At 42.1% G+C, this 16396-nt stretch overlaps 1 protein-coding gene across 2 annotated transcripts in view; it reads left to right on the top strand.

The window, feature by feature from the left end:
- Positions 1 to 16396, top strand: part of LOC126161987 (uncharacterized) — a 277453-nt gene that overhangs the window by 227228 nt on the left and 33829 nt on the right. For both annotated transcript variants that reach the window (XM_049918189.1, XM_049918188.1), the window contains exon 5: positions 15099 to 15200. In XM_049918189.1, coding sequence (XP_049774146.1) covers positions 15099 to 15200 — 102 coding nt within the window. The remainder of the gene's footprint in view (positions 1 to 15098; positions 15201 to 16396) is intronic.

Genomic DNA, 16396 nt, shown 5'->3' with positions numbered 1-16396 from the left:
CTAACCTAAGGACATCACACACATCCATGCCCGAGGCAGAATTCCAACCTGCGACCGTAGCGGTCGCGCGGGTCCAGACTGTAGCGCCTAGAACCGCTCGGCCACCCTGGCCGGCTACTTCAGTTATACATTGGAAAAATCGAACTGCGGTTATCTTCAGAAACACCAGATAAATTGCAGCTGTCGACTCTTAGAAGGGGGATCCTGTATATTAGATGCTGCAAGACAAAAGAGTCCTTAGCGTAGTTAAAGATGTATTCGAGAAGCGTGCTCTTCAACTTCCATCAGTCCTATTGCTGACCGAAGTGGACCACAATCACAAAATCGCGAACTTAGTGATCTACTTCTTGACACAGAATCATTATACCTGGTACTTGCAGTTGCTTAGAAACGAATGAGACAATTAAACTTCTCCTTCATGAGTTTGGTCTCCAAATCTCTTCACAAGTTACGTAAATTTAAAGAAAACATCATGTAGAACTTGAATGATAGTGGATATTTTACATTTTCAGGTAAGGACAACCCATTATTGCCCGATAAATGCTACCGTTTTCGATTTTTATTTTTGGTTTCATTGCTATTAATAAGGAAGATCATGCTTTAAAGGCATACTTTTCTATGCGTCGCCGTTATAACGTAGATAACTTTTATGTATGTCAAGCAGACAGTAATATTCCGAAATACTTAATTAGAGACAATGCTAGTGTAGTTTTTTTTCAAATAAGATAACGTAATTTAAGGCTTGTTTCCAACGGCTGAGTTAACATTTATGTGACTTTTATTGCATTCCTCAAAACATGTAAACCAGAATGCGGTGAGAATGCATACAGTTTTCTAGTTATAATTAAAGATGATGAACTGAATAATGGGCATTATCTTATTAATTTTGATAGCTGAATTTGCATTTAATCTGCCACATTGAAGCTCGGGAGTAGTAGGAGAGGAAATATACTTGACAGTCGTCATTCGCTACATGTGAGCAGTTGGGTACTGTAGCACAAACTGAGATGCTTCCTTATAACTAGTTCAGGTGATCGCTGAGTTGCGTTTGTCAACAACAGCAACATGCTTCTCAATTCTGTTTGATGAAAAATCAGTCTTAAAAGACAGGCTTTCAAATCGTTGCTGCGTAAAAGGGAGGCTGAAACTGAGTCAGTACTGGAAAAAGCTTTTAAACCCACTTCTCAAACTGCTGTAGCTGATGATGCATATAATGAGGAAGATGATGAAGAAGAAAATGATGAAGAAGAAGTACAAAAGAAAATTATAGCAAAGGAAGGAGATACTCTGGCAGCATCATTTTTAATAAACCGTTAGACAAACAGCATGGTACTGTAGACAGCATCGATTCATTCCAGTAACAATATTGCGAATAAGTGGCGATTCACCGGTAGATAGCAATGGAAATGATTTAAAAATTCACAATCTAAGATACCCAGCAATGAGACGTTTATGTAATCTATTGCTTAAAATTAACCCGGTGAAAAGTGTTACACAGCTCGAGATCTTCAAAATAATGCTAAAATTTTCTGGGTTACAAGTAAATTCCAATAGGGGCTACAAGTACATCAATATCTTTAAGCCTGCACTAGGTAAAAGTGTTGGATCATCATCATCACCATCACTGAGAGATGATGAAACACACAGTGATATTGGAATATAGATGCATAGAGAGAAATAAAACGAACTTGACGTTAAAGACTGCAAGACAGCCTTGGACAAATCGTCAGTTCGTATGGACTGTGTCCACTGGAATAACCCGAACGAATTGGTCGAGCAGCTATTTTTCTTTCTAGCATCGAAAGTGACAGGCAGTGATTCATATCATAATGAAGTAATATCTACTATTAAAAACAGTCTAGATCACGATTTATTTATCAAGGTGACCGGTTTCGACCACTGCTGTGGTCATCTTCAGACCATTGAGTAGGGACCTCTTTCTGTTGGAGAATTAGTAGCGATTCTCCAACAGAAAGAGGTTCCTACTCAATGGTCTGAAGATGACCACAGTAGTGGTCGAAACCGGCCACGTTGATAAATAAATCGTGATCAAGACTGTTTTTAATAGTAAATATTTGTAAGCACGTCCGGTTTGCCCTATATAATAGGAGGAGCAGGTATCGCAGATGAAGTGGGCACCTCAGTCTTGTTGCAACCCTTGTCCACAGTACGAGCAGCCCTTAGCGGCTCGCCAACTGACAAGTGTTCATGACTTCGCCTTTCCGGCTGAGATCTTTTTTAATATGTGCATCTTTTCGAGTCAGTACAAACTTTAATTTTATTATTGTACTATATACCTAATGTTTTAGTACAGTTAGTCTAATTCTGAAGACGAAGCTCATAGTAGCGTCGAAACCAGGTCAATTTTTGACTTAATATTTGTGACCGAGGGCTTATTTGTTACAATATAATTCTGACACGGTCACTGAACCTTAGCAGCTATGTTCAAATATTTGTAAGACATTGATCACTGCCTCTCCCATAATGTATTCAAAAGTAAATAATATCTACTGAGGAGGAATTGCCGATTTTTGATTGTAGTTTAAGTGCTTGAGGATAGGGATGGTCATGGAATATTTAGTTTCAGTAGGGAAAATTGCGATTGGAAATATTCCGTCAGTTGAAAGACAGCCACAAACGACGCGATACATAAATATGATAGATTTAGAATAGTTCACAAAATTATTGCGTGGGATTTTGCAGATCGAACAGCACACTTTGGAGCTTTAGAAGATGTACTCAGAGATGGTGTTCGATTTCAAAGGAGGATTGAATACATAGAAACAGTCTTCCAGAGCCATTTCTAAAAACCCATCACAGAAGGTAAACGCCTTGCTCTGTCTGCTGTGTCTGAAGAGGTTTGCAGGCGCACGTGTGCGTTATCAAAACGAGAGTTGATCATCGCCAGTGCATGGCATCTTGGCTGCTCATTGCTGCATGTTGGCCTGCCTGCTCCATCCTGCATGGCGTCGGACAATTCATTCAGACATTATCCAACAGCTGTCACTACTGTATGAGAATGATATCATGCCCCCACCCTTGGTTGTAATGGTATAACGAAAATGCAGTTGTTGTCAACATGTTATAGCTCTATTACGATAATGAAAATATAACGCGTTGGTTGTAGAATTGGTTATAGTACCTATCACGCCTGTTTGAAACTGCTTGACAGACAAACAAGCGACGTGCATGCCAGTTCCGACTTGCAAGGTGGACAAATAAGGAATTACCATCAATTCTGGATGAGAGTAACGTAATGTCCTCTCGGCCATTTCTGTCGTAGGAAGCTGTCTGATTGGCTGTTTCATTTTCTGGAGGTAAAATACTGAGCTGTGATTGAGAGAACGAAATATGTGCAACACAGTTGGCTAGAAGCGGTGTAATTGGCTACTTCCAAGAAAGACATGTGGTTAAAGAACGATTTTAGAAATGTGTGTGGATGAGTTCATATGGCAGTGAAATACTGAGCTATGATTGGGAGTCTGCTGGCTTAGATCCTCTCTTATTGGCCCATTTCGAAGAGATGGACATGGTATAGGACTAGAATGGGAAGGTGTGGGGTAGGGGCATGGCTTGGGAATGGAAGAGGAGAGAAAGAAGGAAAGATGGAATGGGATTGGAGGAGGAAGGGAGGTTGAGTTCAAGGTCAAATTTTATACAAAATTGCTGTTGCGTTCCTAGCACTGCATACATAAAATGCACAGAAGGAATTAGCCTTCTGTGAGTTTTTTGTGGTCAATGACAACCACAAGAGTTTCACTCACCCAAAATCTTGCAGAATGTCGATTAACTGTACCAGAAATATAAAAATGGATTCATCCAAAAAATGTAATCGTTCAGAAAAAATTGTCCCCTTACATGTCGTCCAGAATTACAGTGAAAAATTCGTCAGGATGTAATGCTTGGCAATAGCTACAGTCTGTACGACTACCGATGCAGATGGTGTTTCAGAACTTGCCGTACCAGTCGTTGAAGGATTGTAGTTTCATTGCTTGCTCGTGTTTTGGATTTCTTATGGCTTTTTTTCGTGTGAATTTATTTAGCTTATGGCATCTAAGTACAATTCGTTGTTAAATTACATAGCATTACATTATTTCTAATCACAAAAAAAAATCTAGTCCTTGTATAAATTTGATAAAATTTTGGGTTGCCATCAGGAATGCCTCATAGCCCCCTCTGTATACTTAGGCGCTGCATCCTTCCGTGATGTGTTGAATAGTCGTTCTCGGTGCGCCGCAGTCACATGCTGGTGAAAACAGCAGCCTCCGTTTAAAAAATGAATCTGCACATCTTCCACGACCCGTTCTCAATCGGTTGAGAGTTGACCATATCTTACCGGGTTGATCAAACACAGGGACTACGTCAGTAATACAGGGTAATAGCTGATATGTTGCTGTGGCATTTTGGAGCCATTATGTCCTCAGGGAATTGGTTATGTTAACCCCAGTGAGACTGTTTGCAAGCGCAGGAGAAGGATGTCTCGAACTAACACTGTTGATTCTGAGATCAGGAATGTCAGAATGCACCGGAAGTCCAGGATTTGCTAGGATCTTGTTGTATTCCCCCTCCAAGGCTTCTTTACTTCGCAGATTTGGGAGTATTATATGACTCAGGACTGGCAGCCAAATGGTGCGAGTAAACCTAATATTTCTCGAAATCAGACGCATAGTATTATTGAAGTGGACAGCAATTTTGTTTTCATGGGAGCTGGTGAACCATGCTGGTGCACAGCACTCCGCTGAGAGTATACCAAGTTCACTGCAGAAGTCCCCCAGAGTCTACACGGTTACAGTCGACATTTTCATCCCCTGTATGTGGACGGCCCGCACTTTTCTGTTTGCAGATCTACATCTACATCTACGTGTTTACTCTGTAATTCATACGTAAGTGCCTGGCAGAGGGTTCATAGAACCACTTTCAGACTGTTACTCTACCGCTCCGCACACTAACATCGTGCGGGAGAAACGAACAATTAAATATTTCCGTTCGAGCTCCAGTTTTTCTTATTTTCTTACAATGGTCATTTCTCCCTATGTGGGCTGGCGTCAACAAAATATTTTCACATTCAGCGGAGAAAGTTGGTGATTGAAATTTCGTGAAAAGCGCCTCTGTTTAATGATTGCTACCCCAACTCGTGTACCATACCTGTGACACTCTCTCCCCTATTTCACGATAATACAAAACGAGCTGCATTTTTTCATTGTCCTATCTGGCATGGTTCCCATACTGTAGTGCAGTATTCCTGCAGGGCATAGTGTAGGCAACTTCTTTAGTAGAACTAACGCATCTTCTAAACTTTCTACCAATGAAACGTAGTCTATGGTTCACCATCCCCAGAACATTTTCTATGTGTTCGCTCAGATTTAAGCTGTTCGTAACTATAATATACAGGTATTTAGTTGAACTGACAACCTTTGGATTTGTGTGATTTATCCTGTAACCAAAATTTAACGGATCCCTTTTAGTACTCATGTGGATGACTTCACACTTTTCATTGTCTAAAGTCAGTTGTCTTTTCGCACCATACATATATCTTATTTAAATTATTTTGCAATTGGTTTTGATCTTCTGATGACTTTACTAGACGGTAAATGACACTGTCATCTACTAGGATACCTAAGATCGCCTCCTAAACCCTTAATGTAGATTAGGAACAGCAGAGGGCCTTCAACACTTCCTTGAGTAATAGCAGATATCACTTCTGATTTACTAGATGACTTTCCGTCGATTACTACGAACTGTCGCCTTTCTGAGAGAAAATCACGAATCCAGTCGCACAACTGAGACGATACTCTGCAAGCCTTCTGGAAATCTAGAAACATGGAATCAATTTGAGTTCCGCTGTCGATAGCAGTCATTACTTCGCGCGAATAAAGAGCTAGTTATGTTTTACAGGAACTATATTTTCTGAATACGTGTTGACGATTTGTCAATAAATCGTTCTCTTCGAGATAATTCATAATGTTTGAACACAATATATGTTGCAGAATCCTACTGCAAACCGACATCAGTGATATGGGTCTGTAATTCAGCGGATTACTCATATTTCGTTTCTTAAGTATTGGTGTTACCTGGGTAACTTTCCAGTCTTTAGGTATGGATCTTTCTACGAACTGTCAATTGCACGAACTCTTTTTGGGACTCTTCGTGAAATTGTTGGCGAAACGCATGTTGCACGTTAACAATGGACTCTAATTACGCTGATTGCAGCACACGAGACAATGGTTCCTTTAATGTTCCCATTTTTCTACAGACAAGCAACAGCGCCACTATGCCTTTGAACTGAATTACGTGGACTGTTCAAGACTTTACACTTTTCAAGACTTTACACTTTTGTCAGTCTAGGAGCGTTCGATTTATACTTTCATCCTTTGTATTTTGTGAGAGTTGAATTCTGAAAATCTCCTTCCTCTTTTCGAATAATACTGTTCTTAGAGGATCGCGCTGGCTCTAGCGCCGTTTCTTCTCCACCCGTGTCCGGAACGCACTAACACCCCAAAAGCAATTATTACAAACAAACATCCAATATTAATTAAATGCAAAAAAGGCCGAGATTGAGGACAGACATGCATCAAACCGGAGGTATTGAGATACTGGCCATAACCTAGCTCAGCAGTACGCACTCCTTCACAACAACCAAGCCATCGCTGACAACCTATGTAATGCAAATCTCTTCGCGTTCTGTGTCCAAGACACATTCGCCATTCTGGATAACCCTAACTTTGAACCCTCTATGGCCTTACTTGTCTATGACTGCAGATAGATCTGTTGCTCCTCTTGCTCCCAGCTTCCAACACTTAACTTCACACCACAAACAATTTCGAAAACAGCAATCATAGCACTCGATATAGGAAACGCTATTGCAAAGAAACACAACACAGCCTCTACCTCCATCGTCCTCTGGCCCCTCTTACTGACTTACTGCCTTCCTGGAAACCCTAGAAAATCTGTACAACTCTATTGTTTATACTAATTTATATCTCGTGTCGTGGAGGACCTCAAAAACTCTCCTCTTTCTAAAATCCAACAAACTCGTAGTAAAACCTCTTTCAACCGAAGCATTAGGCTTACTTCAGTCTTCGACAAGGTCCACGGGTCCATTTTTTCCAAACACATCTATGAGAATTTAGAGCAACAACTCCCACTTCATTTCACCCACTGAGGCTCTTCTCCGCCGATGATCAACTGCATCACATAGCTCGTCTTCTATAGTAACTACATAACAAATGCCATTCCTCCCTCTTCCTGTCCCTAGACATCGAAAAAGTATATGACCGCCTCTGGCATTCTGTTATAGAGTCTACTTGCATCTTTTCTGACTATCCGTCTGTCCTATGTGAGCGTTAACAACACATTCCAGAATTTTCCAGCCATCCGCAGGAGTGGCCGAAGGAACCATCCCATAACCACACTTCTATCTCGTACACACAGCCGACACCCAAATACGCAAAAACTACTTCCTCCTTTGTACTTATCCCACTACGCTGACGACACCCACCCCCCCTTGCAGCCCATCCTCTCCACCATTCATCCGAGTGATCCCTCCAACCCTATCTAGACAACTATACCTCCTGGCATAATCAGTGGTAACTTTCAATCAGTCCTACAACTCAGGCAATAATAGTAGGAATCAAAACAGAGCACAGACCTTTACCCAAAAGCCCAAAACAATCTAATCCACTCGATTATAAACTAACCACCCACCCTCACCTACTAACCATCCTTAGAAGCTACACAGCATTAAAAGTACTAAAACCACTAGCTAGCCAAATATGAGCATTAAGATCCCTAAACATCATCGACACATAAAAGAACCCTCATTCGCCCAGCACCACCGTCTGTATAGAATGGACTTCCGCTCCTCTAAAGTTTTGTCTATCTTTCGAAATCCTGGACGGACTTTCTTTTCCCATTTGTGTTTTGAACCAGCTCATGAAGTTCGCCCAACGTTGAGATAATCATACATCCCCTTCATCTCCAACCTCTCAATGTCCTTCCAAATTTAATTGTGATCACCTTCCTCTCCCAGGCCGTGAACAAATCCCTGAAATCTACCCTGCCTTCCCATCATAGCCCACCTTACCCAACCCAGTCACTTTCCTCACTCATCTGGCGTCCCGCTCATCTCCTAACACCCGCATTCCACTCGTTAGATCCTTCCCACATAGACATCGCAAGGCCTTTTCCATATAACATCCTCCCCAATACTGCCTACAGTTACTAGGAGCTCCAATCATCTCTTACTAATAATGAAGTGACTGTAGATCGTTTTGTCATAAACATCATGAAGTATTTTATCTATTAATAAAAAATTATATCGGATTTGTAAAATTGTACGAGGGGGTGCAGAAAATGCCTCTGAATATTTTTATCTGAAAACTCTTATAGCTTTTTAAACAAAGGAACCCTATTACCATCCTACATCTTTATTCTTCATTTCTACATGCTTATTTCTCACGCTCACGCTGGCGACGAAGATATTTCTTCCATTTATTTGTAGATACCGTCTCTGTAGAATGTTTGACTTCGTTGACGGAGGCACAACTTCCCCTCTGTCCGCACCCCTTCGCTACTATCAAAGTGAAGTCCTCGAAGGTGTTCCTTTAAGTTTTGTAAACAGATGAAAATAGGATGGGGCCAAGTCGGTCCTGTATGGATGATGATCAGTGACAATGAACTCAAGGTCTCGAATTGTCTCAGAAGAGCTCGTGTGTAGTCTGGCATTGTCTTGCTGAAGGAGGGGGTGCTCTATGTGTGAATGAACTCTTCTAACTCGAAACTCGATTACACCATGCTGTTTCTCACGCATCTACATTGCTACGTTACACACCGCCATGTTAAACGCTGCAATTCGGAGTCTTCCAGCGGCAGAAGACTGTGAATATGTAGAATGGCAATAACGTTTCTTTTATTTAAAAAGCTTCAAGAGTTTTCACATAAAAAATTCTGAGGCATTACTTTTCAGCTCGCCCTCGCATAATGGTGTGGCTGAATGAATAGTGGCAATTCGTCCGCTGCCACCTCTAATGAAAATGACTGCCATACAAATAAAAAAGTGGAATCTAAATGGTGAAAAGCAGAGGCTGTCATTAATATTTCATCAGGGAGTTTTTTAACTTTTTTTTAATTTTTGGATTTGATGACGAACTACAGTCTCAAATATTGATATTTATTCCTGAAATTCAACTTAACTGTAGTAGGTATAGATGTACTACCTAAAGCGACACATGAAAATTTGTCAGGGACTCGAACTGGGACTTCTCGTTTATCGTGAGTGATCGCCTTACTACTCAGGATATCTCCAGACTGATTCAGACTTTCATATGTCACACACACACACGCACGCGCACATACACGACGAAGACGGCCTGTGACGAAAAAGTCAACGATAGTCTATGACTTCTCGTTATCTTAAGTCAAAAGCCTACGCGGGAATCACGAGATATGCGAGTGTGTGCAAATGAATTAACGATCTGTGAGAAGAAAGAACTATGTGTATAACATGTGGAGGTCTGGATCGGTCCGGAGAGAGTACTAGGATATCCTAAGCGGCAAAGCGACCCGTCGCGATAAGCGTGAAATCCAGGTCCAAGTCCCGGTACGGCACAAATTTTCGTATGTCGCCTTAGGTAGTACATCTATACCTACTACAGTTAAGTTGAATTTCAGGGGAAAAATCTCACTTTTTAAACATTTTCTGTTTCAGTTTGAAAACCGTGCTTTAAACAACGTCTTTCAAATCATTTACTTTTGTGTGAGTTGCAAAGACACTCTATGCTCTATGCTAAAGCATTGCACAGTCTTTAGTAGCCGCACGCTATACTTTGGAGGAGTAGTTGACTAGCCAATTAGGTGCCTGCGCGCTGGAGTTTGTAGAAAGCGTGTCCAAGTAAAAGGTGACACAAAACATTCTGTATTCTGCTTTCCGATTCTGCGTGCTGTTCTGGGCTCCTTGTTTCCGGAATCGTTGGGACTACAGCCATTGCGAGGACGCTGCGTGTACTCATACGGTGATTTGTATGATGTTTTATTTCTATGGCTATTTCTATGCTGCAGGACCGTTACTATGAGGCCCTGCTTTGCGTAATATTGTGTTGCAGAGTTTTAGTTTGATAGCTGTAACTTCATTTGTATCCAAGAATTAGATCCGTTGTTCAAACAGAGAGACTTTTCGTTCCGTGTTCAAGGACCAATATCGGTATTTCATTCATTCAGCATCGACGCGCAAGTCGCCGAAGTGGCGTCAAATCGAAAGACTTGCACCCGGCGAACAGTCTACCCGACGGGAGGCCCTAGTCACACGCCATTTATTATTATTTATTCATCCGTGAGTGTATGGCATGGCAGGTGTTACCTCGCCACTTATTTAACATCACTATGGGAATTTCTTTTTGTTCTGATTCTGTACTAGGCGTGGTCCGTTGGCGGACGAATGATATCCTGATATTACAATTTCTTACTGAATTATTGAATAATTACATAATTTTAATTTTAATTTCTCTTGATTTATTTTTCATTCCACAATCAGTTATGCGATTTATAAGTATTTCTGGCTTTTTCCCATGTGCTCTTCTATTTTTGTGCTGATATAGGTATAAGCTGTTAAACGTATTTTTCCTTCATCAGAATCGTTTTTCAAACAAACTGGCACCAGCAGAAATATTTTCCAATTTTTGAAAAGCATTTCACAGTCAGTATAAAGTAAGTAAGCGGTTTCATGAAGTTCGAGACTTCATGCTGATCGAGACTGCGTGCTGAACTTGAACATGTTTAAAGTGATTGCTGTATTTCAGATACGTTTGTGAACAGGTTCTAGAGTCTACAAAATGAGACCTTAAATCCTCATAGCACGTGTCCTTTCTATAAAGGAGGACATAGGGACACTAATAAATTTTTCCAAGAAATTAGAAGATTTCAATATACGGTTGATATCAGTTAACTATACATTCAACAACAGTTTTGCATCATCCCAATACACTGATCATCCAGAACATTATGATCACCTACTTAATAGCCGGTATGTCGATCTCTGGCACGGACAACATGGGCGACGCGTCATGGCATGGAAGCAACGGGGTCCTGATAGGTCGCTGGAGGGAGCTGGCGCCTCATCTGCACACAATCAAGTCACCTAATGCCCCTAAATTCCGTCACAGCCCAGCCTTATGAAATTACGCATTGTCTTGTTGAAAAATGCCACTGCTGTCGGGAAACACGATCGTTATGAAGGGGTGTACGTGGTCTGCAACCAGTATCCGATACCCCTTGGCCATCATGGTGCCTTGCACGAGCTCCACTGGATCTACTGGCGCCGACGTGAAAGTTCCCCAGAGCGTAACGGAGTTGCCGCCAGCTTGTGTCCGTCCCGTAATACAGACGTCAACGAGCTGTCCCCCTGGAAGACGACGGATTCGCACCCTCCCATAGGCATGATGAAGAAGGTATCGGGACTCATCAGACCGTGCAACGCTCTGCCACTGCGCCAACGCCCAGTACCAATGATCACGTTCCCATTTCGGTCGTAGTTGCCGATGTCGTGGTGTTAACATTGGCACATGCATGGGTCGTCGGCTGCGGAGGCCCATCGTCAGGACTGTTCGCTATACTGTGTGTTCAGACACACTTGTACTTTGCCCACCATTAAAGTCCGATATAAGGTAGGCTTCCGCGGACGTTGTCACTGTCAATAAAATTCTTCTGGCTTGTTGACTGCATTGTCAATATATATTGTCAATGAGTTCAACAGCCCAGAAGAATTTTATTGACATTAAAGTCTGATGTTAGTTCCGCCACAGTTTGCCGGTTGTCCTGTTTTCCCAGTCTGCTCAGCCTATAACGCCCAATATGTGTAATGAGGGGTGGCCGCCCAACCCCACGACGTTTGGAAGTGGTTTCACTTTGGCTTCCCCACATGTTAAGGACACACACCACAGCACCCCTTGAACACCCGTCAAGTCGTGCAGTTTCACAAATGCTTGTACCGAGCCTCTGAGCCATCACAATCTGCCCTCAGTCAACCTCAGACAGATCGCGTTGCTTCCCCATTCTACACACGGACAGCATGCTCACTGATACTACTTGTACCGTGTGTGTGTGTGACTAGCAGTCATTCCCCGCCAGATGACGCTGCTATCGCCTGGACGAGTTCATTTCGGTAGTAGGTCGGTTCTCATAATATTCTGGCTGATCGGTGAACTTCGCACAGGTTCGTTGTTATCGACTGTTCCTGTCAGAAGCTAACTCCTGTCCTTGTTTGTAAACGTTACGCATGGGAAGATTCTGTCAGTTGAAAGACGGCCAAACAAGGTGCGATTCATAAACATGATAAATCTAGAACAGTTCACAAAATAATTGCGGGGGATTTCGCAGATCGAACAGCACAGAAGACGTAGTCAGAGATCGTGTTCCATTTCAGAGGAAGACTGAACACACAGTCTTCTAGAGCCATTTCTACAAACCCATAACACAAGGCAAACGCCTTGCTCTGTCTGCTGTGTCTGAAGAGGTTTCCAGGTGCTCGTGTGTGTTATCAAAAGGAGGGCCGACCATCGCCAGTGCATGGCAGCTTGGCTGGATATCACTGCTTGTTGGCCTACCTGCTCCAACCTGCATGGCGTCAGATAATTCATTCAGAATGGATTGCGCCATTTCAGTTGTAAATAAAGCACCGGTACGGACGTATGAGAGAGGTCTGTGGAATAGTAGAGTGAACGTCCATTATGTCTCGAAGAACATTCGGGGCCGTGATCGGGACCGCGCCAAAACATTACTTTCAGAAGGTTTGTGAGCCAGGTAAGTAGTTCGAAGTAACACCGGAGTCAAAGTGATATGGTGCGGACATGGAACGGATTGCCATTGACGGGTAGTGTAGAGGACTTACAACGCATAGGTCGTCCATGTTCGACAGGTGCCACGATGATCAATGTTATCGACTTCTCAGTTAAAAAAAATAGCTCTGAGCACTATGGGACTCAACTTCTGAGGTCATTAGTCCCCTAGAACTTAGAACTAGTTAAACCTAACTAACCTAAGGACATCACACACATCCATGCCCGAGGCAGGATTCGAACCGCGGTTCCAGACTGCAGCGCCTAGAACCGCACGGCCACTTCGGCCGGCTTCTCAGTTAAAGCAATCGTGGAGTGAGTGCTCTGAGTGCTGCAGAACCAATTCGGCGTTCGAAAAGGCTACAGCACGTCATGTAGGCCTACCGTATCAAACTCTCAGGGGACGATTGCATGAAGACAATCTCCATTTCAGACGACCATGGGGAGAGCCACATCGTACACTACAACTGCATCGACTCCGTTACAGATGGTCAATAAATCATACAGAATGGATGGCGTTGCATGTTGCTTATGGACGAAATCTGATAACCTCAGTCAACGTGTTTGGACACAACCCGGTAATATTGAACGCCTCGAACACTGTGTCCCACATATGCAACAAAGTGGCGATGGGTGATGATGTGGTACGGCATTACATGGAACCAATACACATCTCGTAGCTGTTGAGGGGAGTCTCACTGCTGTACGGTACGGGGACGAGATTCTGCAACTAATACAGGACTGTGTCGCCAACATTCTGGTGACAATTTCTTCTTTATGGATGGTGACTCGAGTGCTCATCGCACTGCTCTCGTGAACACATTGCTTCAGCACGCTAGTATCGCCAGGATGGAGTGGCCTGCCTGTTCCCCGGACATGAACCCAATCGAACATGTGTGGGATCGATTGAAACGAGCTGTTTTTAGACTTCAACAATGCCCACGTATTCTGCGTGACTTACGCAGAATCGCCATTGCAGAGTGGTACAATTTGGACCAGAGCTTGCATGATGATTTCATCGATAGTATGCCACGACGTATTCAAGCCAGCTTTCGAGGAAGAGGACGTTCCACCAACTAATGAAATCTCTCGGGAGTGCTGCGAAAAACCCGCCTTGGGAACGAGGCAACTTTGCCGTTACACTTTTTTTTTTCATTTCCAGCTCTGGACACACTGAAAACGAATATATACGCATGTTTCAAAGACAATTTTTATTTTCTGCGCCATGAATTTATAAATAAACGGGTGATGCAAAACTTTTGTTTATTTGCATATTTCAAAATGGCTCTAATCACTCTGGGACTTAACATCTGAGGTCATCAGTCCCCTAGACTTAGAACTATTTCATCCTAACTAACCTAAGGACATCACACACATCCATGCCCTAGGCAGGATTCGAACCTGCGACCGTAGCTTCAGCGCGGTTCCAGATTGAACCGCCTAGAACCGCTCTGCCACAGCGGCCGGCGGCAGGAATGTGACTGCAAGTTGTGTGACGGTTTTAGAAGGACGGTATCTGTTGAAAAAAAAAATCCATGAATACAGTTACATGAAAATTCTAACTGTGAGTAATATGAAGAGATTTAACTTGCATAAACAAGTTAAATCATCACGTATCTTCAGTTCTCTGATACTTCCGAAATAATGTCGGTTAAATTCTCCATTTGCGTACATGTTATCAGTAACTGCTGCATCAATAGTTTACGGTACTGTGTAAGTGACTTCACAAACGTGTTTTTTTCTTATGCGACACATTTCGTTTTATTCAATTAAAATACAGCCAGTGGTAGGATTGTATCGTCCATTTATTACTTTTATTGTGGCTTTAATGCCTGCATTCACGTTTCACCACAATTTTTGTCTTTGGCCCTGAAGTTGTAAATAAAAATGAAAGTTTGTGAGAGAACATAATCGACGAACAGTGGCACACAATACAGTTAACTTCTCTTTGACGCATCCAGGAATATAAGAAATTTAACATACCATCCTGAATGATTGCATTCATTTTTTAGCAAAAGAAAGACTCCCAAATATGTAGAACTTCTAATGAACCCCTTAAATCTTAACAGGCACTAGCAGCTCTATGCACAAGTGAATTATTTATTTGCAACAATAAGTTTAGTAAATACATGCAAGAAACAATACTTGACCTATATCTTGACCATGAATTGCTTTCTTGGAGATTAGGGTAGTGAATGAAATCTCCCAATAGACTATAGAGAACATTTTATTGCAGTTTAAATATTAACATATATCTTCAACTATCCACAGGATGCCGAGGAGAGAAGAGCAGAGCAGGAGAAAGTGGAGGATACAATTGAGCAGAACCTGGCAGAGAAGAAATTCTTGATGGCTGAAATTAAAGAACTGCGAGTGAGTTATTTCTTGTAAAATTTTCCAGGTTTAAATCACTTTTTACTGTAAATAAAACTGGTATAGTGTGTTGGAGAAAGTCATAGGACTAAAAAAGAATATAGCTGCTTTTGCTCTCAAGGTTCAACTTACTGACCAAGTTAACAATGTCACCCTATAAATCAGTCACAGCCGTATTGGATATGAGTATATGGTACCATCATTTACACCTTTTCATGAGTTGGCTCCAAACAATGTCTAGCAAACATACATCTGCATCTACCGTTCTATGTGTGGTAGGTGGGTGGGTGGGGGAGGGTGTGGGGGGGGGGGGGTACTTCATAGTAATAGCGGCAGTTTTCCGTACTGTTCCACTCTCATACTGGCTAACTAAAACAATGATCTTCTATATGCCTCTCCATGCATCCTAACCTCTCTTATATTAGTCTCATGATCCCTGCACAGTGTATACAGTGGAGGTAGATGCATGATCTCTCTCCTACTCTTCCTCACATTTGGGGCTCTTAATTTACTGAACATGTTTTCACGGGAACGGTGTTACCCTTCTTCTAAACATCCTCATGTAAGTTCACTGAGCATTTCTTTTAAACTTGCGTATCTACTATACTTGCCTATTTTTCCGCCAACTTTGAAGTCTGATTTGGGTCCTATTTTGGAGTCGAATTTTCCGCCAACTATGTTGTTGGATTTTTCTACAGCGTTTATAGTCGGGATTTTTTCGCCATCTTTAAAGTCGGATTTTTTTCGCCGTATTTGGAGTCAGGTGTTTCCTGACAACTCTAGAATTGGCTCTTCTACCACATTCGAAGTCAGATGTTTCCACTAAGTTCGGATTGTTTTTTCCATCAGCTCTGGAATCGGAATCTACAGTCAGCTTGGGAGTCGGATTTTGCAAACAACTTGGGAGATCCCTGTGTGATGTATACAGTGGTGATAGCAGAACAGTCGCACAGTCTTCCTTAAATATAGGTTCTCCAAATTTACCAAAGAAGCTTTCCTGAGAACTATATCAGGATTCTTCCAAACATTCCCGTCAACTTCACAGAGTTTATCTATTATATGGACTTCATCCTGTCATGATCCTAGCAGTTTATGTCTGAATTCATTCTATATCTGTTGTCACCCACACTTGATACAGGCTTCAAACAATGGAGCAATACTCTCATTTAAATAGAGCACTCGCTCATTATATATAA

The sequence above is a fragment of the Schistocerca cancellata genome, chromosome 2, assembly GCF_023864275.1.
Source record: "Schistocerca cancellata isolate TAMUIC-IGC-003103 chromosome 2, iqSchCanc2.1, whole genome shotgun sequence".
NCBI lineage: Eukaryota > Metazoa > Arthropoda > Insecta > Orthoptera > Acrididae > Schistocerca > Schistocerca cancellata.
This window is presented reverse-complemented; position numbering and strand designations above follow the sequence as displayed.